Source organism: Macaca mulatta, chromosome 1 (genome assembly GCF_049350105.2).
Source record: "Macaca mulatta isolate MMU2019108-1 chromosome 1, T2T-MMU8v2.0, whole genome shotgun sequence".
In the NCBI taxonomy this organism is placed as follows: domain Eukaryota; kingdom Metazoa; phylum Chordata; class Mammalia; order Primates; family Cercopithecidae; genus Macaca; species Macaca mulatta.
Genome location: NC_133406.1, coordinates 162,597,741 through 162,622,236, shown reverse-complemented (window position 1 = coordinate 162,622,236; position 24,496 = coordinate 162,597,741). Strand labels below are relative to the sequence as shown.

At 36.0% G+C, this 24,496-nt stretch overlaps 2 protein-coding genes across 16 annotated transcripts in view; one reads left to right on the top strand and one right to left on the bottom strand.

The window, feature by feature from the left end:
• The window catches only part of NEXN (nexilin F-actin binding protein), a 53,916-nt gene extending 44,517 nt beyond the window's left edge, over nt 1–9,399 (top strand). For 4 of the 6 annotated variants that reach the window (XM_015143145.3, XM_002801590.4, XM_015143148.3 and 1 more), the window contains 4 exons: nt 1,338–1,559; nt 7,543–7,728; nt 7,990–8,347; nt 8,428–9,399. In XM_015143145.3, coding sequence (XP_014998631.2) covers nt 1,338–1,559; nt 7,543–7,728; nt 7,990–8,347; nt 8,428–8,441 — 780 coding nt within the window. In that variant the 3' untranslated portion in view covers nt 8,442–9,399. Of the gene's footprint in view, nt 1–1,337; nt 1,560–7,542; nt 7,729–7,989 lie in introns of all 6 variants that reach the window. The other 2 variants (XM_015143142.3, XM_015143154.3) reach the window with 1 other exon arrangement.
• Nucleotides 9,400–9,564: 165 nt separating this feature from the next.
• FUBP1 (far upstream element binding protein 1) overlaps nt 9,565–24,496 on the bottom strand; it is a 39,923-nt gene continuing 24,991 nt past the window's right edge. For 2 of the 10 annotated variants that reach the window (XR_003722041.2, XR_003722046.2), the window contains exons 17-22: nt 21,445–21,573; nt 20,117–20,191; nt 14,655–14,800; nt 12,938–13,037; nt 12,019–12,065; nt 11,041–11,132 (exon numbers count right to left, since the gene is read on the bottom strand). Coding sequence is in view for 6 of the 10 variants with exons in the window: in XM_077953632.1 (XP_077809758.1) it covers nt 11,102–11,132; nt 12,019–12,065; nt 14,655–14,800; nt 20,117–20,191; nt 21,445–21,573 (428 nt within the window). In the remaining 4 variants the exon portion in view is untranslated. Of the gene's footprint in view, nt 11,133–12,018; nt 12,066–12,812; nt 13,038–13,887; nt 14,274–14,654; nt 14,801–20,116; nt 20,192–21,444; nt 21,574–24,496 lie in introns of those variants that run through there. The other 8 variants (XM_077953632.1, XM_077953643.1, XR_013400900.1 and 5 more) reach the window with 5 other exon arrangements.

Sequence of the window (24,496 nt, the reverse complement as noted above, 5' to 3'; positions counted from 1 at the left end):
GTCCTCTCACCAACTTATGACCTAGGAACCGAGTGAGTTCCTACACAGAGGTTGCAATCTCTTGGAAGGTGCCCGTTTTTTATGGGTTGGGGCAGTGGGCACGTGGGAAGGGAAGTTTTACTTCTCTGCACCAGGTGTGGCTGGCAAATTATCTAGCGGACCCTGAGAATATAAATATAAATGTATAAATAAATACCAGGAATGTGCTGTAGGAAAATATTCCAAGGTCTAGGTTTCTTATGAGTCGTGTATTTTCACCCAACATAGTCTAAAAAGTGGAAATAGTATAAAGGAACGTTTTCTCTTACCCCTTGGTTAAGAAATTAAGCTTCATGTCATAACATCCCAGACTGTGACACCCTCTGCCTCTACCTTTTAAAACTCTGCCTAGAACTTTAGGTCTTCTACAGGAAAAGTATACCAGGAATACCTGTAGTATTTTACCATTCCATATGGTGGTATTAGGGTTTGATAAATATTACAAAGGACTAGTAATAATAAATTGTGAAAAGTCAGGGGAAAGAAATCTGAACAAAAGAACAAGATGGGCCGGGCATGGTGGCTCACGCCTGTAATCCCAGCACGTTGGGAGGCTGAGGTGGGTAGATCACGAGGTCAGGAGATCGAGACCATCCCGGCTAACATGGTAAAACCTCGTCTCAATTAAAAAAATACAAAAAATTAGCTGGGCCTGGTGGCAGACGCCTGTGGTCTCAGCTATTCGGGAGGCTGAGGCAGGAGAATGGTGTGAACCTGGGAGGCGGAACTTGCAGTAAGCCGAGATTGTGCCACTGCACTCCAGCCTCGGTCTCCCAAAGTGCTGGGATTACAGGCATGAGCCACTGCACCCGGCTTACTGTTCTTTCAATTATTTTTTTGGCTTCCCCTAACAAAGACCTTCCTGCAACTCCTAGGAAAAGCTAATTTTGTCATGAATATTTTAGTTTTAGCAGGTTATCAAGGGATGTCAGAGGATTTTAACCATATTCCCTGATGCGAATAGTATTTTAAGTAGAATGTTTTCAATAATGCCTTAAATTTGTAGCACCATTTTGAGTTAGTAAATTTGGACACTGCATTTAGAGAAGAGGTTAAGCTGTATTTTTGGTTTCAAATAAGAAATAGTACACATTTTTTTGGATGGTTTATTGTACAAACTAGTATGCTGATATTCAAAATTTTTTTTTTTTCTGGAGTCACGCATGGTGGCATGTGCCTGTAGTCCCAGCTCCTTGGGAAGCTGAGGCAGGAGGATTGCTTAAACACAGGAATTCAAGGCCAGCCTGGGCAACATGAGACTAAAACAGCAGCAAAAAACTTATTTTTTTTTTTTGAAGGAAGAGGAAGAAAATGAAACATTTGGATTGAGCAGAGAATATGAAGAACTGATCAAACTAAAAAGGAGTGGCTCTATTCAAGCTAAAAACCTAAAAAGCAAGTTTGAAAAAATTGGACAGTTGTCTGAAAAAGAAATACAGAAAAAAATAGAAGAAGAGCGAGCAAGAAGGAGAGCAATTGACCTTGAAATTAAAGCGCGAGAAGCAGAAAATTTTCATGAGGTATATTATCCTTATATTTAACATAGTTATGATACAGTAATAATAAATTTAACAGAAGTAACACTGGCTTTGAAATAAGTTTTAGTACTTAAAATTAATCATTGGTGTATACAGTAATCTGGGAAGTAAATAGCAAAAACACATGTAGATCTTAGACTTTGAAAGACTAGCATTGTTTCAAAATCACCTTTATCAGTGTTAAAACCTATAGTGAATGTCAAATGGTTCACGCTAGCAAAAATGTTCAGAAGTATTTTTTGGCTGGGCGTGGTGGCTCATGCCTACAATCCCAGCACTCTGGGAGGCCAAGAAGGGAGGATCACATGATCCAGGAGTTCTAGGCTAGCCTGGGCAACATAGTGAAACCCCATCTCTACAAAAAAATTATACAACTAAAAAAATGTTTTTTGGCATATGTTTTAGTTGAGTCAGTAGAACTAGTGTATATTCAAGTTAAACTCCATATTATTAATACTTTATTTTTTAGATGAAACCCATAAAGTCTAATACTTGCTCAAAGTTACAGCAGTAATTCAGTGTGGAAGAGCCTAAATGAGAATTCTGATGACATGAATTTGAATTACCTTCAAACATAAAATAAAGAGGCAATCACTGACCTGTAATAGCCCTTCTAGCTTAAGGACTATTTCTGTGATTATGAATACTGGTTTAAATGAGATCTAGAAATTTTTTTCCTGCCAGCATTCCTATAATGTTTAACAGAATTTAACCTATATTCTAGAAATATATTTTGATCATTTAGCTAGCAAAACAGATATGGGAATTTGGGAGCGCCTTCAGAGGAGACTGGATAAAAGGATAGAACGAAGAAACTGTGTGCCAATTATTGGGACTATAAGCAATTCATTATTATTGAGGCATGCACGAGTGCAAAGGACAGCAAAAGATAATGAAGATGCAAGCATAATTGAGATGATCATGGAGTCTTAGATGCCATGTGAAGGGATTCTTAAAACATGGATATTGGCAGGGCACAGTGGCTCACACTTGTAGTCCCAGCACTTTGGGAGGCCGAGGTGGGTGTGTCACTTGAGTCATTTGAAGGCCAGCCTGGGCAACATGGCAAAACCCTGTCTCTACAGAAATATAAAAATTAGCTGGGCATAATGATGGGTGCCTATCTGTACAAAAAACACAAAAAAATTATCCGAGCTTGGTGATGTATGCCTGTAGTTCCAGCTACTTGGGAGGCTGAGGTGGGAGGATTGATTGAGCCTGGGTGGTTGAGGCTGTAGTGAACTGTGATTACACCACTGCACTCCAGCCTGGGTGTCAGAGCAAGACCCTGTCTCTAAAACAACAAAGCATGGATATTGTCAGATATTGTCTATATAGCTAGATCATGCTGAAGCTATGTGGTCTTAGATACATACATTAAAAAATCATTCGAGGCCAGGCGTGGTAGCTCACGCCTGTAATTCCAAGCACTTTGGGAGGCCGAGGAGGGTGGATCACCTGAGGTCAAGAGTTCAAGACCAGCCTGGCCAACATGGTGAAACCCTGTCTCTACAGAAATACAAAAATTAGCTTGGCATAATGATGGGTGCCTATAATCCCAGCTACTAGGGAGGCTGAGGCAGGAGTATGGCTTGAACCCGGGAGGTGGAGACTGCAGTGAGCCGAGATTGCACCACTGCACACTCCAGCCTTGGCGACAGAGTGAGACTCTGTCTGAAATAAATAAATAATTTGAATGACTACTATGTTCCAGGGACTGCTTTGGACATAAGACATCAGTAACTAAACTTATAGTCCCTGTTCATATAGTGTTTAGAATCTAATACATGTGTTGGGGCTCGGGAGGGGTGGAAAACAATTATCAGGTGGTTAACAAATGAAAGCTATGAAGATTAATAAAGCAGAGTAAGAGAAATAAGAGTATGTGTTACTGTTTTGTAAAGAGTGGTCAGAGAAGGCCTGGGGATTTGAACTAGGGCTGGGATGGAAAGGACAAGTAAGTATGCAGGAGTCAAAACTGGCAGGACTTGGGGATGGTGATGGAGAGGAAGAAAGAGGAAGGAATAGTGAGAGTATATAGTAACAATATGGGAAACCAGACTAGTTTGGAAGAGGCTTCATAAGCTATTTGAGACAAATGGAGATGCTGTGAAACATCAACCAATTTGAAATGCACCTAAGTTTGTGTGACATACAAGCCTAAGGCCTAGGTTAGTTGTAGATAAACCTTTTCATCATTGCCAAAAGCAAACACCATTTCTATTTTTTAACATCTAAAAAATTTTGAACATTTTTAACATGTTGGATCTGTTGTTTTGGGGATATATACGTGGATATAACATACCTTGAAGTTGTTCAGTCTACGGCCGGGCGTGGTGGCTCACACCTGTAATCCCAGCACTTTGGGAGGCCGAGGCGGGTGGATCACCAGGTCAGGAGATTGAGACCATCCTGGCCAACATGGTGAAACCCCATCTCTATTAAAAATACAAAAATTAGCTGGGCGTGGTGGCACGGGTCTGTAGTCTCAGCTACTCAGAAGGCTGAGACTGCACTCTAGCCTGGCGATACAGCGAGACTCCGTCTCAAAAAAAAAAAAAAAAGTTCAGTCTAATGACGTATGACTGAAAAAAATTCTCATTATTGTAAGTACTATAATAGAAGTTATTACAGAATCAAACTGGGTGTAGTCAATATACCTAGGATATGTTTAACAGGGCCAAGGTGACATTTAAGGTGAGTGTGAAGGCTGAATACAAGTTACAAGTAAAGAGGAAAGGCATTCCAGATAGAGGAGAAGCCTTTCAATTAACTCAGAGGTTGTAAAAATGTATTTGGGGAATGGAAAACAGGTTCAAAGGACTACAAGGCAAGGTTCACAGAATAAGTGATAGGATACAAGGTTGTAAAAATAAGTTGTGGCTGGTTAATGAAGGTCTTTTTAAATCTTGCAGAAACTATGATCTGGGAAACAATGTTAATAATCAACTCTTTAGGTCAGAGTAATGAAATATTTAGGTTTATGCAAGAATTCTGGGACCATGGAGGATGAACTGGAAGACAGGCATGAAGTTGGGGCCAAGGGAGAAAAACAGACCTAATTAACAAAACTAGGTTAGGCTCTGGTATGGATAGAAGTTAAACAGACAAAAAAGGGTTATAGGTTGCTTTTTGGGCAGTTGGTTGCGGAGGGGGCTACCATTACTTCAGGATAACTAGATGATGCTATAGAGAAATCAGGTCTGGGGAGTTGGGGTGAATAGTTTTGGCATGTAAAGTTTGAGCGATATTTGGATAAGGTAAAGGCAGTCTAACAAAGGTCCTGAACTAAGGTGAGAGGGAAGCAGATTCTAACTTTTATGGATAGCAATGGAAAGTACGAGTAGATAAAGCTGCTTAGAAAGTTAATCGTTGAAAGTGAATTAAACCCTGGAGAACATCAACATTTAGTGGATGAATGGCCAAAGATCAGTATTTATAGGTGTAACATGGAAGGTAAAGAAAAGTACAATCAGCATGCACTTACTTCCTTTTGTTACTGGTAGTGAAACCTTAGCAGTCATACCTATACCTACAAAATATGTAGGTAAGAAAAACAAAAATAAGATAGGTGACTTCTTATTTTATTGCTGTTACTCTAGCATACATGGATATGATATTAGGACATGGCTGAACTTTTATACCCCATCAGAATATCTTGAATGGAGTTTCCTCTGGAGGACAATGAAGTCCCTCCTATCATACCTTTCTGGGTTAAAAGTGATTGAACTCGCATTTAAAAACTGGTTAACAGCTGAGCGTGGTGGCTTATGCCTGTAATTCCCAGCACTTTGGGAGGCTGAGGTGGGCGGATCACCTGAGGTCAGGAGTTCGAGACCAGCCTGGCCAACATGGCGAAACACTGTCTCTACTAAAAATACAAAAATTAGCTGGACGTGGTGGCAGACGCCTATGATCCCAGCTACACAGGAGGCTGAGACAGGAGAACAGCTTGAACCCGGGAGGCGGGGGTTGCAGTGAGCCAAGATCATGCCACTGCACTCCAGCCTGGGTGACAGAGCGAGAAATATCAATGTTCAGTGTGTCTTCAAAATGTTTATATTCTGTCAAGGCTCAACTCATTTATATAACCTTACCTAATCAGAGAATTCCATCTCAGCTCCTGTAGCACTTAAACATGCACCCCTCATTTGGTACTTAAATGCCTTATATAACGTTTGAATTTCTAGAGTTTCTAATAAAGTCTACTCCAAAATTATCTTATGCCCCATTGTATCTCAAGGAAAATACACTGCCTAACTGCTGACTTTAACATTCATGGGCTGAGAGCGCCAATGCCCTATAAAGAATGTACCTACAGAGTTCCATTTATATTACTCTCTTAGATTTCTTTCCCAGAAGTATGTTTTAACCTGGCTTTTTAGGAGCTCAAGAAAAGTTGACAATTGTACTTGATTGAAGGACTGCTCATAAATTTTCAGCTCAAGAGAAATTATTTTACTTACTCAAATTTATTTTCTAAATGCAGGTTTGAGGCAGCTAAATGAATAGTTATGAATTTGCACAAACAGGCTAAAATCTGAAAGGCAAGTTATTAACGGGGAGGGACTCAGAATAGCAATTTTTGTACCTGCTGAAATATTCCATCTTAAAGGTTCATTTGGTAAACAACAAAAAAAGTGTATACTGTGAACAAAGAGGTCCTTTTTAAATTTAAGTCTCAGAAGTCTGTTCAGATAAAACTACAGTAAGCAAATCATGGTTTAACATGTATTTTTCTTAGTCTTTCACGTATAATTTTTTTTTTAAAAGAAGCTATTCATTCATTCATTCATTAGCAACAACCAGTCAGGCATTATATTTATCAACTGAAGGTAAATGGCACAAAAAAGAATCGATGCATCAGGTAGCAGGCTGTCTGATGTCCCATGATTTCCCAACATCAAATAAAAAATATAATGCAAAGCCAGAAAAACCATCCAACTTTTTTAACCTCCTACTCCTTTCATCGGAAATGAGAGGTACGAGGTATGAGGTGTGAGGTGCAACACCTCAAACTGAAGTGAAACACCCGAACCAAGATTTTTCTTATATAGACAATTAAACTAGCACTTGTTTCAAATTTCCCTTTAGTTGGATGTGGCAACCTGGAGCAATTTCCTCATAGTACTATGAAATATAAATGGTGAGATTTCCAACTAGATCCACAAATGCCTAGTTAGAAACCAAGTCAACTACAACTGAAGTACTTTAGAAACCATTAATTAACTACCCACATTAACCCCACTCCACCAAAACTGCTCTAAAAGACCTTATCATTACCAAATTATTATTTTCCTAGACACAGTATTTGACAGTTGAGACTATGCTCTTAAATCACTCCCTTGATTATTACCATGGCTTCCAACTCACCCGTCAGATGACATAAACGTATTTTACTTAGTGATTTCCCCATGTTTCAGTCATTGCCTCTTTCAACAGTTGTCTCTGTTAGTTGTAAACACCCTTTCCCTGCCATTTCACCATTAATACATTATTTGGGTGGAATTCACAGGGACGTAGTTCTAAGAAGGGTAAAAAAGGAAAATCATTAAGTGAGAAAGAACAGATTTTCTCCTATTATGTAGTAGGGAATTATGGACTTACGGGAATCAAGGGAGTATTTTTAACAATTATTTAGAATGTATAGTATTCTGACCTTTTTCAATTAAGTGCTATCAAAACCAAGCAGAGTTGGTAGGACAGACGGGCTGGGATCCCAGTGATACTGTTGTCCCAATGTCCCAGTGACATTTGGAGAAAAAGACTATAACTAAGAGAATGCTTCATTAAATATACCTATCACTTTTCCTGAACTGGGGAGTCAGAAAAAATCTGAGTGCCTGCAGTGTAGCCAAAATATGCATTACAAACATGTTAATCATTTTGTGCTTCTAAGCAACAACTTTAGAAACTTTGTTTTTAGAAGGCAAGCAATTGTTAATCTTGGCCCACTTTCTTGCAGGAAGATGATGTTGATGTTAGGCCTGCAAGAAAAAGCGAGGCTCCATTTACTCACAAAGTGAATATGAAAGCTAGATTTGAACAAATGGCTAAGGCAAGAGAAGAAGAAGAACAAAGAAGAATTGAAGAACAAAAGTTACTACGCATGCAGTTTGAACAAAGGGAAATTGATGCAGCACTACAAAAGGTACCAGGCTTACATATCCTTTATTTTCCAAAGATGCCCTCTTAAAACCCATAGTTTTATTTATAATTAGGTGGGTTAAAAAAAATGTTTTAATAGCTTTCTTTCAAGTCACTGGAATGTACTGTTAAGTACACTTTGTAGTAGGCATACTTTTATGTTCTTTACTTAAAAAACAAATTTCACTTCAAAATTGTTACTAAATCGCTGCCCTGAAAATACTGTATTATAAATGCCAACCTGAATCCATTTATTTTAATATAGAAAAGTGAAGAGGAGGAGGAGGAAGAAGGTAGCATCATGAATGGCTCCACTACTGAAGACGAAGAGCAAACCAGATCAGGAGCTCCATGGTTCAAGAAGCCTCTTAAAAACACGTCAGTTGTAGACAGTGAGCCAGTCAGATTTACTGTTAAAGTAACAGGAGAACCCAAACCAGAAATTACATGGTGGTTTGAAGGAGAAATATTGCAGGATGGAGAAGACTATCAATATATTGAAAGGGGAGAAACTTACTGCCTTTACTTACCAGAAACTTTCCCAGAAGATGGAGGAGAGTATATGTGTAAAGCAGTCAACAATAAAGGATCTGCAGCTAGTACCTGTATTCTTACCATTGAAAGTAAGAATTAATCACTTTTTATCTTTTATTCTATTAATTTTTTTTTTCCTTAAAATCACTTTTCTTCTTCTCTTTTTTAGCTGATGACTACTAGCTCCCCTTCCCTCTCCTTGGAACTTACTTTCACTCCAGCTTTCTTACTACATCCATCTTTTCTGTGGTGGGGCCAAAAAAGGAAACCAGGAGTGCCACTATGTTGACTTCTTATTCCTTTTCGTAACAGTCTTCAAAACACAGCTCATCTAAAGAATGCCTTCTTCTTTTCCAAATAAGCATCAGATTTATCGCCTATTATGCAGTAACAGTCAATAAAATGTACTTACTGGGGGGGGGGATTAATTATTCTGTCAGAACCTATTATAAAGGCTGTGTATTTCCCATAGACGTTTACAGCAACTATGTTAAAAACACACACACACACCCCTAAGTAGAATACATTATTTTGCATGAAGGAATGGCATTTCTGAGCTTTTTACACCTAAAATTAGGCTGAAATAGCTGAGATAATTAATTTGGAACCTATCAATTTGAGTGGACTTTTTCTTTAGTAGTATACCATTTTGGTGGTTGTTTCAAAGTCTTTCTGAAGCAGATATATTGAAGCGGGGTGGGGAAAAGTGTCACTCCTTTTAGAGGAAAAGGGGAGGAGCATGGAGAAAAACAAAAATTAAGGGACTTTTAAGAAAGACTGCCTATACAGTGTTGAGTGTTGAGGATATTAAACATGTTATTTTTCGAACGTAATATATAATTAAATTTATAAAGCAAATTTATGTGATCTTGCCTGAGCAAATTATATTTTAATAAAAAAACTTTGTATTAATAGTTCACAGAAGAGAAAACACTTTCAACATAGCTGAAGGTTTCAAGATCTAAGTGTATCAGACTTAGGGAAAAAGTGGAACAACCTTCAATTTGAAATTCTAGTCTTTAAAATGAGTTTGTAAATAATTAGCTATTATGTTCTATTAAGTTGTTTTATATTTTAATTTTCTGGAAGACAATTTTATTTTACAATGTGAACCCAAATAAAGTAACTTCTGTATTTAAAAGTCTTTCTGTATTTTAATACTTGTGCAACCAGATGGTACCCCTTTATCATTAGAACTTTTAAAAAATCATCTTTTCTTACAGTAAGCATTAAAAAAAAACCCAGTCAAGTAGAAAATTTTACCAAGTAATATGTGTATAAAAAAACACAAAGCACTCCCTTATAATATTCATCAATGTACATTTATTTATTGAGGAAACCATAATGAATACAAAATTACAGCTATCATGTGACCTTTTACATACAATGTCATTAAAGCAAACTCTAAACCACAGTTTGTAAAGTATTCAATTTACCTCAAGTCCAAGCTGCATCTCCCTAAGACACTGTTCCCATCACAGTAGCCATTTTAAGCCAATCTTCTTTTTACACACGGGTAGTTTCTGTAGAGAACATTTTTCTCAGGACGAAAATGCATCGAGCATGCATAAGAAAAAATATATATATATGTGCAAATACATTTAAGAGGGGTATCACTGAAGAAAATAAAACCCTGGGATTTGCTTATTAAAAGCACCAATTTAAAAAAATCCCTCAAAAGCTTATATTGTGACAAGAAAAATGAAGTCACTAACTCAACAAAAAATAAGGTTATTTTCAGAACCAAAATTATTTTTAATTAGGTATTGTTAAAATGCATTTTAAAGTGAGGCAGAGTTTGCAGAAAATAAAAACAAGACATCCTCACTGATTAGTAAACTCTACATCATTATTCTACACAACAGATAACTTTCTAAGTAGAGCTGATTTTACTGGCAGAGTATTCAAACAAATAAAATGCTATCACTTCTGAATTACTCCCCTTTCCCTCTGAAGGTACTCTGCTATTCCTACCCAAAACCACCCTTATGAATTAACTACTAAGATAATTTGTTTAAAAGATATATTTTACAATGTTTATAAACAACTAGTATTAAATTACTAGTTTTAGTATTAAAACCATTTTTGATATTAAAAAATAAAACTATACTTCTCATTTCTAAAAGAAACATCAAACCATAGAATTCTAAGTATCACCACACTAAGCTGTCTTAAAAAAAAACCAAAAACATTGTCAAATTTTTGTTTAAGTGCTAAATAAAGTCAGTTCAATTTCAATCTAAACTATACATTGTTTCTAACACTAATATCCAATGCATTCAAATCAACTGGCTCACCTTTTCTGCTTTCCATTTATTTCAGATTTAAGACCAGCGTCATTTAAAATAATGCTTATATTATCAGTGAAGGCTTATGGTAATGAATAAAAGAATTCTCATGAGACAGAAACAGTGCCCCAATATCTATTATCATTCATCTATCTATATTTTTTTAATAAAAATGCAATCTACAACTAACCAAAACTCGACAGGCTCTCAAGTTTCAATGAGTCCCTTTATATTTACATACCTATCATTGACTATTAAAACATAACATACACATAAATGTGGTGTAATAACTATGTAACTTAAGAAATTTAACAGTTCATGGAACATTTAAGATCAAGTGAATAGCACTTTAAAATGAAAAGTGATCAAAAGCAGGTACATTACACCCTATACCATATTATGTATGGGAATACATTTCATATTTCTCAATTATGATTTGCCAATTTTACCTTCTACATTGAGCCCTTCTATGGTCCATGCTCATCGGCTCACCAATGGCATACACTCAAAGGATTCCTCTTTATGGGTAACTATCTCAGGACCTGATTTTATGAGCTATGATTTGGTGCTTGCAGCATCTTCAGCACTGTGTGTGAAAATGAAGGCAGTATTTTTGAATATTTTTCTTTGTTGCAGAGATAAGCAGGAGTTTTAAAAGGATCAGCACATTTTAGAAATTGAATAAACAAAACTGATAAGATGCTGCTTTCATACATTCATCTTAACTCAAAATATGTACCAGTTAAAATCATCTATAAAAACACACAAACATTTTAAACTGGCAAAAAAATTATATAAATGCAGCGTCAGTTATTAAAATATTATTAAATCAGAAAAATACTGATTGCTACAGATTATGAAAGGTTATTTGCTGTACAGTTAACATTTCACTGATGCACATGCCTTTTATCAAAACATACTGCCTTATAACTTTTTCCTTTTTCAGCATATAACTTTTGTCTCAGAAAAAAACATAATAAAATTGTAACCCATAATATCCTTACTGAATTATTATAGTTTAAGAAAAAAATAAAGAAATTATAGTTTTGGAGGGCAAAGAAATTTTCTGTCCATCATATAAAACAGATTGTGAAGGCTGTTGAAGTTTCTGAACAAGTGATTTCCTAAATCTTGAAAACTGTGTAATTGTCCTTTCTTAATCTTAACACTTCTATATTTGGGGAAAAAATACAAAAAGATTTGGATGTAGATCAATTACTGCAGCAATCTACTCATCATTTTCTTGTCTTAATAAAAAAAAAAAAAAGTAAAATAAAAAACATTACCCAGAAATGTAAACAGTTGCTTTAACAACTTACAGACTTTCCACTAAGATGGTAGCATAAAATAACAAAATACATTTTGGGGAAGCAGTAGCAGATTGCCTTTGAATACACAACCACAAAAACCTCACAGGGACAACATTAATGTACTGAAATATTTATTTATATATGTCCTTAGGTTGTGCTTACCTGGTGCTTTTTGCAGCAGAACCTAAGGTGGAAGGTCTGGGAAGGCACTGTGAAGTATAAATAATTGCACTGTTTGCAATTAATAAAGATTTTAAACCTTAAATGAATCAAAATCAACAGCCTCCAATTTGTGAGTTATGATACTGAATTCAACTGAACTACTTCTTCAGTTCAATTAATAAATGCACCACTTTCCTAAAAGGTCATCTATAAAACAGTATCATGCAAAATACTGCAATTGCTCACGTCAATACCCTACTCTTAAAGATAACAAATAGCTAACTCCTTAACTATTAAACTTCAAACTAGAACTATATATCCAGATCTAAATAAGGGTAAGGGAAGTCACTCTAGGTTATATAAAACAATCAAAAACATTTCAAAATATCTATAATGAACTGTACTGCTATTTCCATCCTGTAGGTAATCTCAACATTTATGTCCTTGTACCTCTTCCTTTAAAGTATATTCAAAACAACAAATGGTGCTCCCCACAAATGACAAAATATATATTTATGAAATGTGTTAAAATTGCTACATTGCTCATTATTTGCAAACTGAAATCCCCTTCTGATACATTTCAAGACTTTCATATTAAATATAGAATATATGCATATTTTACACTGAAAAACAATATTTCAGGAGCACCAGTGAATAATACTATTCAACTTTGTTAAGTATCAGTTTTCTTTAGCTATAGCTAAAGCATATAAAAAATACTTACCCATTAAGCTCACTTTAAAAAAAATACAGAACTATGTATTATTCTATGTTAAATTAAGAAGCAGTTATGGTTTTCCAAGATATCAGCACTGTATTCCAACATAATATTCACACAAAGTATGGCATTTGCATTATGTGGAACATTGACAAAAAGATACTGTTGCAGTTCATCAATTTGTCATTCTGATGTACTTACAGTGCAATGCTCCTTGAAGGAACACAATCAAGGATGATACACAGCACAGTCCTCCTCACCCCTACAGAGCTAGTTCTATACTGGCTGGATCAAACCTGCACTTCAACAGACAATGGCAAGACAGACTGTATTTGCATGTAGTCTAATATATTAATATGCAAAGAGCCAACAAATATGCAAAGAGTAAAACAATGGATTTCAACAAAATATCAGAACTTCAGCATGAGTGTTAAAGAGTAATAAAATGACTTCAAGTACATAAAAAAATTAAGTTGATTCAATGATTGGACTTGTGCATTTACAAAACAAAGCTTATCTATACTGCTTAAAGAAAAAAAAAAAGCTTGAACGTTTCCATACCCCATTTATGTTTCAATGGCAGATGCAATGTAGCTATACTTTTTGCACACTATTCACTTTTCTATCCTAAATTTAGAAAGAAACACACTATTATATACATTGAAAGAGTTGCTTTACATGGAAAAAAAACTGTTCTTATTAGACTACTCATATTCACTATCTGAAAACTGTTTAAAATTAGTTATGCCGAAACAGTCTTGGAAATCAAGTATTATCAAATTAAGAACAGAAAGGTTAACTGTTATAGCAGCAGTACAGGTCTGAAACAGTGGTCATGTATAAAAAGGAAATTTCACTGTTAATGCAATGGAAGTATGCCAGAAGATCATTGTACACACATGCAGTTTTTAATCAAACAGAAGGAAAAAAAATGAAGATACCAGGATTACTTGTGCTGAAAGAGCCAAATACAATAAATGGAAAAGATCCTCCAATCTACCACTATACTGCAAGGGGGGAAAAACATGCCAGTGTTTAAAAACTCAATATTTCATGGGGAAAGCTTATATATTTGTGTATATGTATCTTAATTTATCATTGCTAAGAAATATGAATCCTTTAAATACCCACATATCCAACTTACCGACACAGGAGGTTTCATATCATTTATTGTAAAGCACAAAACAGGCATTTTAAAAGTGAAAGTATACATTGAAAAAGTACATTTATATCACAAAGCATCAACCACATAATTGCAAATACATTTGCTGGAATGTGTACATCTACACTAAATACTAAAAACAAACCAATTTTCATTTCTACACAGAAATATTAACCTCCTATCAGTAGTGATAGATATTTTGTACATTTGCAAAAAAAAAAAAAACAAAAAAAAAAAAACAAAAAAAAACACTATTTTAAACCAAAAACAAAATTAAGATCTTCATCAAGTCGTCTGCATCCATATATTTAACAAAGGTTTTTTTCCCCCACACAATGAAGCAAATACTGTATTGTCCACTTCTTATTATTGGCCCTGTGCAGAAGAGATACATAAGAAATACACAAAAAGTTAAAGAAAATCCTTGAAATGGAGCTAATTCAGGAGTGAATCCTTTAAGAAAGAAAAACTGGTTAATATAAATGGTGGTAGCTTCTTGCATGATTTGCAAATCCCTGGGGGAAGAAAATTTATTTTTAAAATCAAAGGCATTGCAGAAATATTCAGCACTCAGATGCCGGAAAACATTATAAAAAACAAACAAAAAAACCCAAACAATACACCGTAGTACTTCATTTAAATAGTTATACTTTGCCAGATAAAAATTTAAAAGGCAAACACTCCCAAACAGACAAACAGTAAACATGCAGAAAACAGACTGGAGTAGAAATCAACAAATTAGCAATTACATTATACCTGAGGTGCTGGAGGATGCTGTGGCATTCCCTGGGGACTTGTCTGGGCATAATAGGCTGCTTGTTGTCTATAATACTCAGCCCAGGCTGCACTATAATCTGGCTGACCACCTGGAGGAGCCCCAGTCGGAGCAGGAACTGCTTGACCTTTGAAAAAAAAAAAAAAAAAAAGAATTTTGTTGCTGTAACCACAATTAAAAGTCCAACACCTCATTTCCAGTAAAAACAATACCTTGCTTCTTGTAATATTCCTCCCAAGCCTTTGAATAATCTTGTGTCTGCCCTTGTTGACCTAAAGAAAACCCCCTAAATTTTAATATTAAATTACAATCATAAGACAAAAGCACAGAGGGTCAGAATTACTCCTGTTTTATTTAAAATATTCATTAGTAGTGTCAGGAAACTACTCTAAAATAAAAAAAAAAAACGCTCTTTATTTTCTTTTTGCCTTATAATTAATCATAATGTTTAGTTCTAGAGCGTCATTATTAGTAAAAAAACAAAATCAACCCCAAATCCACACTGCTTTAGCTAAGGAAGGTAAAGATTTAGGCATAATCTTGATTGGATTCCAGAATTAAAAACAAAAAAACCCACTTAATTGCAATGATTTAAAGATTTTATTATTTTAAGACCTAGCCAAGACTTTTTCCTGATTAGTAACCTATAAAGTGTATGTACATGTACATGTACACACACACAGAGATTAGTAGTAAGATGTTAAAAGTATCAATAATTTATTCCAATTACAACACAATGGTATTAAAAGTAACGTGACAAGGAATAAAGAACAAGATCAATGAAACACATAACTCAGCTTTCACGATCAGGTCTTTTTCCAAATGAGATGACTTTGCTGAATTAAGAGACTAAAGAAATATAACAATGAAATGCAATGCACGAATCTTTGAATGCACTCTGAATTTAACAAAACACACAGACGACGAAAGACATATTCCTGACAACTATGGAAATTTAAATATAGTCTGTATTTTTGTGATACTATTGAGGGTATTTATTTTCAGACAGGGTCTCACTATGCCACCCAGGCTGGAGTGCAGCGGTGCATTCATGGCTCGCTGCAGCCTCGACCTCCCACGGCTCAGATGATCCTCCCACTTCTGCCTCTAGAGTAGCTGGGACTACAAGCCCACCATGCCTAGCTGACATTTTTCTCTTTTTTTGCAGAGATGGGGTTTTGCCGCGTTGTCCAGGCTGGTCTTTAACTCCTGGGCTAAAGTGATCCACCTGCCTTGGTCTCCCAAAAGTCCTGGGATTACAGGCGTGAATCACTGTGTCCAGACATTGAGTTTCTTTAGAGCCAACTGTCTTGTCTGCAACTTACATTGAAATGGTTCATACAGAAAAACGTACATATAAAGCACATACAGCAAACTTTAAAAAAATGATGAATGAAGCTGAGTGGTACCTAATTTCCCCAATTTCTGAAGGTATATAATTTTCTAAATAAAAAATTGAGAAGAGAGATGTGTTTTCCTATTCAGATGCTTTACTTAAGCACTATTTTATTTCGTTTGTAACTCACTTGGCTTTGTGAAACAATTACCACAGACAAAAGTACTGGAGCATGGACGTATAGGAAGCTGTTTTTATGTTTGTATGATGTTGCCAACAAGGCCAATTTCCTAGTTTCAGAAACCTGTCCATCACCATTGTAAAATAGGTGACAGAATCAAAGCAACTGAGTGAAAGAATTTAAGATTTATGATTCTTTAAAAATGCATGAAACAAACCCTCTTTTCTTGGGTAACAGAGAACTCTCATAGACTATTAAAAATTCTCATATTTTCCTGTCTTCTATAAAGAACTGTTAATCAAACAGGAACATTTGCCTCTTACAAGACACAATTCAAGCAAATCTGAAACAGGTTTCAATATTTAAAAAACTGCCAAATACTCTGGTGTAACAACAGCAATAAAACCACACGTTTTCTCTTACAAGCTGCACACTTGAAACCAAACCTGATCAAGGTAGCAATCAATATTCTTCAGGTTTTAAACCCACTGTGAGAGTTACTCATTTTAGATGTAAGATGGTAGAAACAGGCATATTCATCAAGAAAATTCCATCAATGTTCCCTTAAAAAACTACAACCTCTGCAAACTCCTATATCCCTGTGGAAAGCTAATAGTAAACACTTTAGACTTTAAAGAACTCTTTCCTTGCCCTTTCAGACATGTACTGCCTTACCTTGCTCCCCTTATTATTCTCTTTAGTTATTGGATTTTGTTTTGAGACAGGGTCTTGCTCTGTCACCTAGGCTGGAACACAGTGGTAGTGGTGTGATCATGGCTTAGTTACTGTTTGATTCAAGACAGTTGAGTTTACACTTCAGTAGAACATTATCTAATATTTATTATAGTTTTATAATTATAATCTATAAAGTTTAGCCTTACATTTCTTTCATCCAAAAGATAAAAGACTTGCTCTACAGTTAGCCTGTAAGATTTTATTATAGCCTAAGAGTCAGCCTTGCTTGAATAGATTTTCACACTCAGTTGTCTTCCTATATACTTGTACCTTTCCTACAAGTCTCACTCTACCCTCCTTTAGGCTTAAGGTACCAGATTCTTAAGGGTTCAGAGTCTACTACATCAGTCCTTATTGTAAGGGCCTTCCTTAAGTCAAACTTTTCTCAAATGTCTTCACTTCTCCAAAAAAGAATTACTCCTTTCTACTTTGAAACCCTGCTTGTTCTCTTAAGAGTCTCTTATAAAAAATCCTTCTATTCTAGCTTTAAAAATACCCATCTTTAGATTGCTGCCATTCCTTATAACTCTCTGAAATCTCATCAAGATTTTCTCTACTTGGGAGGCTGAGGCAGAAGAATTGCTTGAACCTGAGAGGTGGATGCTGCAGTGAGCCGAGATTGTGCCACTGCACTCCAGCCTGGGCGACAGGCAGAGGTTCCATGTCAAAAAAAAAAAAAAAAAAAAAAAAAAAAAAAATCTTAGTTTGGTGTTATCCTGGGGAATTTAGAATTGTTTTAAAATATAAAGCTAATTTTGGAAAACTTAACCTACATCTGTTTTCAACTAATCTATTTTGCTCATAAAATTAACAGGTGAGGCTAGGTGTGGTGGCTCACGCCTGTAATCCCAACACTTTGGCAGGCTGAGGCAGGTGGATCACCTGAAGTCAGGAGTTTGAGACCAGCCTGGCCAACATGATGAAACCCTGTATCTACTAAAAATACAAAAAAATTAGCCAGACGTGGTAGCGGGCGCCTGTAAGCCCAGCTACTCGGGAGGCTGAGGCAGGAGAATTGCTTGAACCTGGGAGGCGGAGGTTGCAGTGAGCTGAGATCATGCCACTGCACTCCAGCCTAGGCGAGAGTGAGACTCCCTCTCAAATAAATAAATAAAATTAACAGGTGATTATTGTGGTACTACAGAAAAATGATAGAAAAGGTGGGGTAAGGAGGTTCTTTAGTCATGCAGTATTATTATTTAATTATTTCTATGCCATGTTTTCCTACAGAGGATTTAAGACAGTATAGCATAGTATCTCTAACTGGCAGGGAAATGGTGAAAAAAAAAATTAAAGACAATAAAGACAATTTCTTCCCTTAACAATGAAAATTAGAATTTCTTCCCTTAACAATAAAAATCAGAATTCAACCCACCCACTCATTTTGAGTAAAACATAAAAAAGTAAAACATAAAAGACTAAACAGTAAATGTATTAACGGCCATATTACAAATAATCAATAAGGTAAAATAAAGCACAGAAGTCAAACTCATTCCTCAGTAATTAGCTAAATCCATTAACAAGCCTTTATTTTTATCTACTTAATAACTTAATAACTAGGGACCATATCTAGGGAACATTACCCATTGAGAAAATAGAAGTTGAAGATTTTTAACCCAAACATGTGATCAGGTCTCACTGTGATGCCAAGGCTGGCCTCAATCCCCTGTGTTCAAGGGATCCTTCTACCTTAGCCTCTCTAGCAGCTGGGACTACAGTGTGTGCTACTGCATGTGGCTCATGCTCAAGTCTTTTAAAATGGTGACGCTATTTCACTGAAGTTAAGTTGATTACAGGTCCTGACCACAATGTTGTCAGGACATGATTATTTTTTTTTTGAGACGGAGTCTCGCTGTGTCCCCCAGGCTGGAGTGCAATGGCGCGATCTCGGCTCACTGCAAGCTCCGCCTCCTGGGATCCCGCCATTCTCCTGCCTCAGCCTCCTGAATAGCTGGGACTACAGGCGCCCGCCATCGCGCCCGGTTAATTTTTTTGTATTTTTAGTAGAGACGGGGTTTCACCGTGTTAGCCAGGATGGTCTCCATCTCCTGACCTTGTGATCCGCCCGCCTCGGCCTCCCAAAGTGCTGGGATTACAGGCGTGAGCCACCGCGCCCGGCAGGACATGATTATTAATAGCATCCCTATTCATTCTAAAAAAGATCCCTGTTCAGAAAATATATTATGTAACCAACCTTAATCAGAGTATGCTGTTTTTAAGTTAAAAGTTTCTTTTTGCGGAATTTCAGCTACTGTAGATCTGCCTAAGCTACGTCACAAAAACATATATTAATCTGTTATAGTCTCAGAAATAGATGGAATATGACTCTCCTAGGAAGCCACTCTATGAGGAAAAACAATTTTTTTCTTTCTTTAAAAAGAAACCAGTTGTGCAGAACATCTTTATCATCAAGTATATATAATTTTACACCTAGAAGATTAAAATCATCACCCTTCTGGAAATTTTTCTTTCTGCGGAGAATGAGAAACATTCTTTGGCAAAGAAAACATTGAAACTTACACTGAGAATCCCAAGTAGACCGATCTCTTATGACAAAACTACCACCTATAGATTCTTTTTCTGCTAGTGAAAGATAACCAAGCTTACCAATTTAGTTTTCGTTTGTGACATCTAGCTGTGGTATGTAATAATTTTTAAAGAGCAAAAGCAGTTGAAACATAGTGATTTGTCCAGAAGTATAGTACCAGGTTCCAAATGGTCCCTAAAGAGACAAATTTGGGAGACAAGCTTGGGACTCAGACCCTCTTGGAAGCCAGATTCTGGTTCCATCACTTAGTTACTTTCCCTCACTACAGATTACTTCTTACCTGCTTATCTTGCAGCAAAAATAATGGTATCACACACAATCCATTTTCACCTGACACATTAAAATTTAACCTTATGTCACTCAGACTAATATATATAACTGTCATTGTCAAAAGTATAGTAATGTTAATACTGTATGTGCCAGTGAGGAAATTTCTAGTTTCAATTAATAACTGGTTGACAAATGCAATTAGAAAGAAAAATATTTCCTTGCTATATAACCACAAATTTAAAAACTATAATTTGCAACTGTCTTGGTATGTTTACGAGTCCAGTGATTTTATTCAATTATTCTCTTTCTGAAGAGAATACCTTGTGTTTCAATTTAATTAAGTATGTATTTTCAAGAAATGTATAAAACATACCCATTTTCTTGTAGTACTCTTCCCAAGCCTTGGTATAATCAACCTGTCCAGCTGGGGCTGGATTCTGCTGATCTCCTTGATCAAGCAAAACAAAACAAAACAAAACAGAAAAACAGAATTAAAGTTTTTAAAAGGCAATTTTAGCTGTTTCCTTGGGTGCAGGAGCTGGCAGGGGCCTGCAATGTGACAGTGAGGGGTAGGAGGAAGGTACTATGTGGTGGTGGCATCCCTACTGGTGCCAAAGATAGAAGGTACTGGGGGTACAGAGGTGGTGGACAGAAAAGAAAACCAACCTGTTTGGAAGACTGGTTATGTCGAACATATAAGTAAATGTATGTAAAATAAGGAGATACACTGAGGATACCAGGTTTCTCACCATTTGTAAACAAGTACAGAAAAGGAAAAGGCTTGAAAACCCCAAAATGCTGAAATGAATGTCGTAATATGAACATAGTTTTAAAAAATATATACACATATCAATGTTTATGTGTTTTTTGGCATGTGTATGTAGGTATGCATGTATGTAAATATATTTCCTAGTTCTGTCTGCTGAAAGAAGTTAGAAGCAATTACACCTCAGTAGCAACAAGCATAGTCAAGCCTCGTTTCTAACTACCATACTCTACTAAAAGGAATCAGAGCTCCTTGAAGAAATAGCTGACTTAAGGGTTGGAGCCCATAAAACACAAAATAACAATCTCACTGTGCCAGACAGTATGGAAGTGCTTAAAATAACGACAGATATTTCAAAAGGATATAGGCACCACCCTGAATATACTCCCTGACTGGCCAAATCTAGGATAATCTGATTATCAAAATTATAAAAATATTCAAAAAATATAACCCACTGCAAAAATCAGAAATCCATAATGATATAAAGAGCTTAATATATTAATGTTGACTTACTGATTTGGAGGGCTGTATGATGGTTATATATTTTTGAAGAAGTACCCAACAGGACATTGTGTCTATAGTTTAGTCTTAAATGATTTCTTTCAGAACTAATTATACTGGATATAATTAGTTTCCTTCAGAACTAATTATAATGGATATTTAAAATAAATACACACCCATACACTTGTATGATATAGACGGTATTAGAGTAAACAAGGGATAAAACATTAACAGCTGGTTATATGGGTGGCTCCTGGTATTCTTATAACTTTTATGAAAGTTTGAAACTATTTCCAGGTAACAATTTAAAAAAGGAAAAGTCTGCTCAAATTATAATTAAATAATGTTAGAAATTTTAGGTATTATACAGTGATGTACTTCATATATAATTCCAAGCACAAGTTTTGACTTTCACATACAAGTTCTTTAGTTACCTTGTCCATTAGTTTGAGTTGTAGTTGGTGCACCTGCAGGGGCTGCTGGTGGTGGCTGTGCTTGCTGTTGATAATAGTGAGCATAATAAGCAGCCCAAGCTGCTGAATTTGGATCCGTTCCTGCCTTAGCTAGAATAAATGAAAGTTCAAGGTTTGCATGTTGAAGTCTGTAATTCTCACACGAGCGCGCGCGCGCACACACACACACACCCCCAGCTCTCTGGCAAATATACAGCTCCCAAAATTAACTAGAACATTAAAAAAAAGTACATGAAAACTTTTATATTTTCTATTATTTTTGTTGTTACCATCAGCTTTTATTAAAGAAAACCAAGGCTCAGAGACCAAGTGACTTTCCCAGGTTAAAAACTACTGAGTTGCATAACTGGGATATGAATAAAGGTCTTTTGGCTCCAAATCCAATGCTCTGTCTCAAACCATCCTGTGCCCTTGTTTTTTTCTAAATTGGTTTCGCCTCAAGCACAAACAGCTCTATCTGGAAGATGACTTAAGAAAAACATTTCTAGGGGCTAACCTGCATAAGAAAGAAACAATTATTTTAGAACAATGAACTTTGTCCTTATTTTCAATGAAGAGAAAATATAAAAATCTTAAAAAAAAGATTAGCCACATTTCATCCTATTTCACATTGAATGTTATAAACTTGATGTCATCCTACTTGAAATTCTTCATTCTCTAGAATCTTCAGGATGGTCAAAGCTTAAGTACAGCCTATCATTCAACATCTTTAACAGTCTGAATCCCCTAGCTTATCCTTTCCATTTCAGCCTCACCTCTCCCTTCATTTGTATCTCTTTAACACCCAAGCTCCAGCCACAACACAGTGCTTGTACTTTTCAGAAATCACTATGCCCATGTCTCAGCTTTTAGCTATGTTATGTTTCCTCTACACTTGACTGACCCTCACTCATCTCCCACATCAACTGAAGTGCAAACAGTTTGAGACCTCTCAATCTTCTAGAAACCACAAAAAAACTTGATTCTGTCCTTTATACTAGGAATATCATACAATTAAAACTTTTAAATTTTCTATTATGCTTTCATTCTGAACAGTAGCAATTCTCAGCTGCTTAACAAAGGTTAGTCAAGTTTGAGAAAAAGGAGTGAGAATTTGTAGAAAAAGAAAACTACAAGGTAATATAATTGTAAGGTGTTATTAGGACACCCTCCAAGCTTTTCTCAATTGCCCAATGTACTGCTTTTGTATCCTGGATGTTTACATATCTCAATAGTGTCATTATCGGTATTTATTATTTTTTTTTGAGATGAAGTGTCTCACTCTGTTGCCCAGGCTGGAATGCAGTGGAGCGATTCTCAAGCAATTCTCCTGTCTTAGCCTCCCAAGTAGCTGGCATTACAGGCACCCGCCACCACACCCAGCTAATTTTTGTATTTTTAGTAGAGACAGGTTTTCGCCATGTTGGCTAGGCTGGTCTCCAACTCCTGACCTCAAGTGAACCGCCCGCCTCAGTCTCCCAAAGTACTAGGATTACAGGTGTTAGCCATGGCGCCCGGCTATTATCTGTATATTAATCAAGAAATCTAGGTATTTCACTTTACACTATGCCTGGACAGAGAATTTGAGATAAAACAGACTTTAGGAAGTGTTATTTCTACACCCAAACGTGTAAACCATACTGAAGTACCAGTCTCACAAATAACTAGTATGTACTAAGAATTTACTAAATATTCACTCAACCCAAGATTCATTCATTGATCAATTTATAGATAAGAAAACAGGCTTAGAGGAGTTCAAAAACTTGCCTGACATCTCACCATTAGTAAACTGTAGGACTAGGACTGATCTAGGTCTATTTGACTCTGAAGTCTAAATTCTTGACCACTACATAAATCCGTAACAGACCACTCTTTTTTTAAAGAAATATTTTAGTTCATACATTAAAACGTTACGTCATTCTAAGTCTAATATAAGCAATATCCACCCCAGAGACCCAGTAACCCTTTGATAAATCTGAGTGGGGCCAACCAGCTGGTTTTAAATGGGTTACTTCTTGCCCAAAGGCCATGCTGCAACCACATTCACTGACCAGCTTTTATAGTAGTGACTTCACTACTACTCCAAGTGGGAAACTCAACATGTGATACAAAGACCACTTCCACTTCTTATTCCCATCATTTTTTCTCAATCATGCTAACCACCCAGTAGTGCTCAAAAATACAATCCTGGCAGATCCAAGTTACCCAGTATGAATCTGTCTCTTAACCTACTCAAACTCTTCAATCTCATTACTTAATTATACCATCCCAATTAGCCAACAAGAGGAAAAGCAAAGCCCTTTCATTCTCCAAAAATTCGTGTTTACAGTATTACATTCTGTACCTTGTGAGCCCTTCTATCAGTGTTGGTATGCTGGGAGTGCATTCTTTTGCTATAGAATACAACCCCAACTTTGCATACCTATATCCTAGCACAACTCAAGTCATTCCTTGAATTAATGGAAGTTGTGATTATTTGGTAACTATCATGCTGTGTCATCATATTCCAAACAGCACACTTCCTATGAAATTAACCAAGTAATTTCATTTACATAAATTACTTCAAGTTTTTTTGGGATAAATATATTATGTGTAGAAAGTAATCCATAATTGAGTATATTTTCCTTGAAACTACTCTGGTGAAAGAGGCCTAAAAGGTAGGTAGCAGGTGAAAAAAAAGGATCATAAATAAATGTTAACTGGTTTCAAAGAATGACTCTTTGACCAAGATGGAAAGCAAACTACAGGGTATGGAAAGACGCCAGAATAGTACAGGATATAATAGATACATATCGAAAATCCAGATCTGAATATAGAAAATAATTAAATGTATTTGGGTTTTAGCATGCAGTTATTAAATACAGGCCTGATTTTTACTCACATGAAGTTGTCATTATGAGGAGTACTAGAACCGGTATCTTATTTGACAATTTGGGAGTTTAATGCCCAAATACTTAACACTCTGTAAGACTGTTTTATATATACATATATATATATTTTTTAAGAGATGGGGTCCCATTCTGTTACCCAGGGG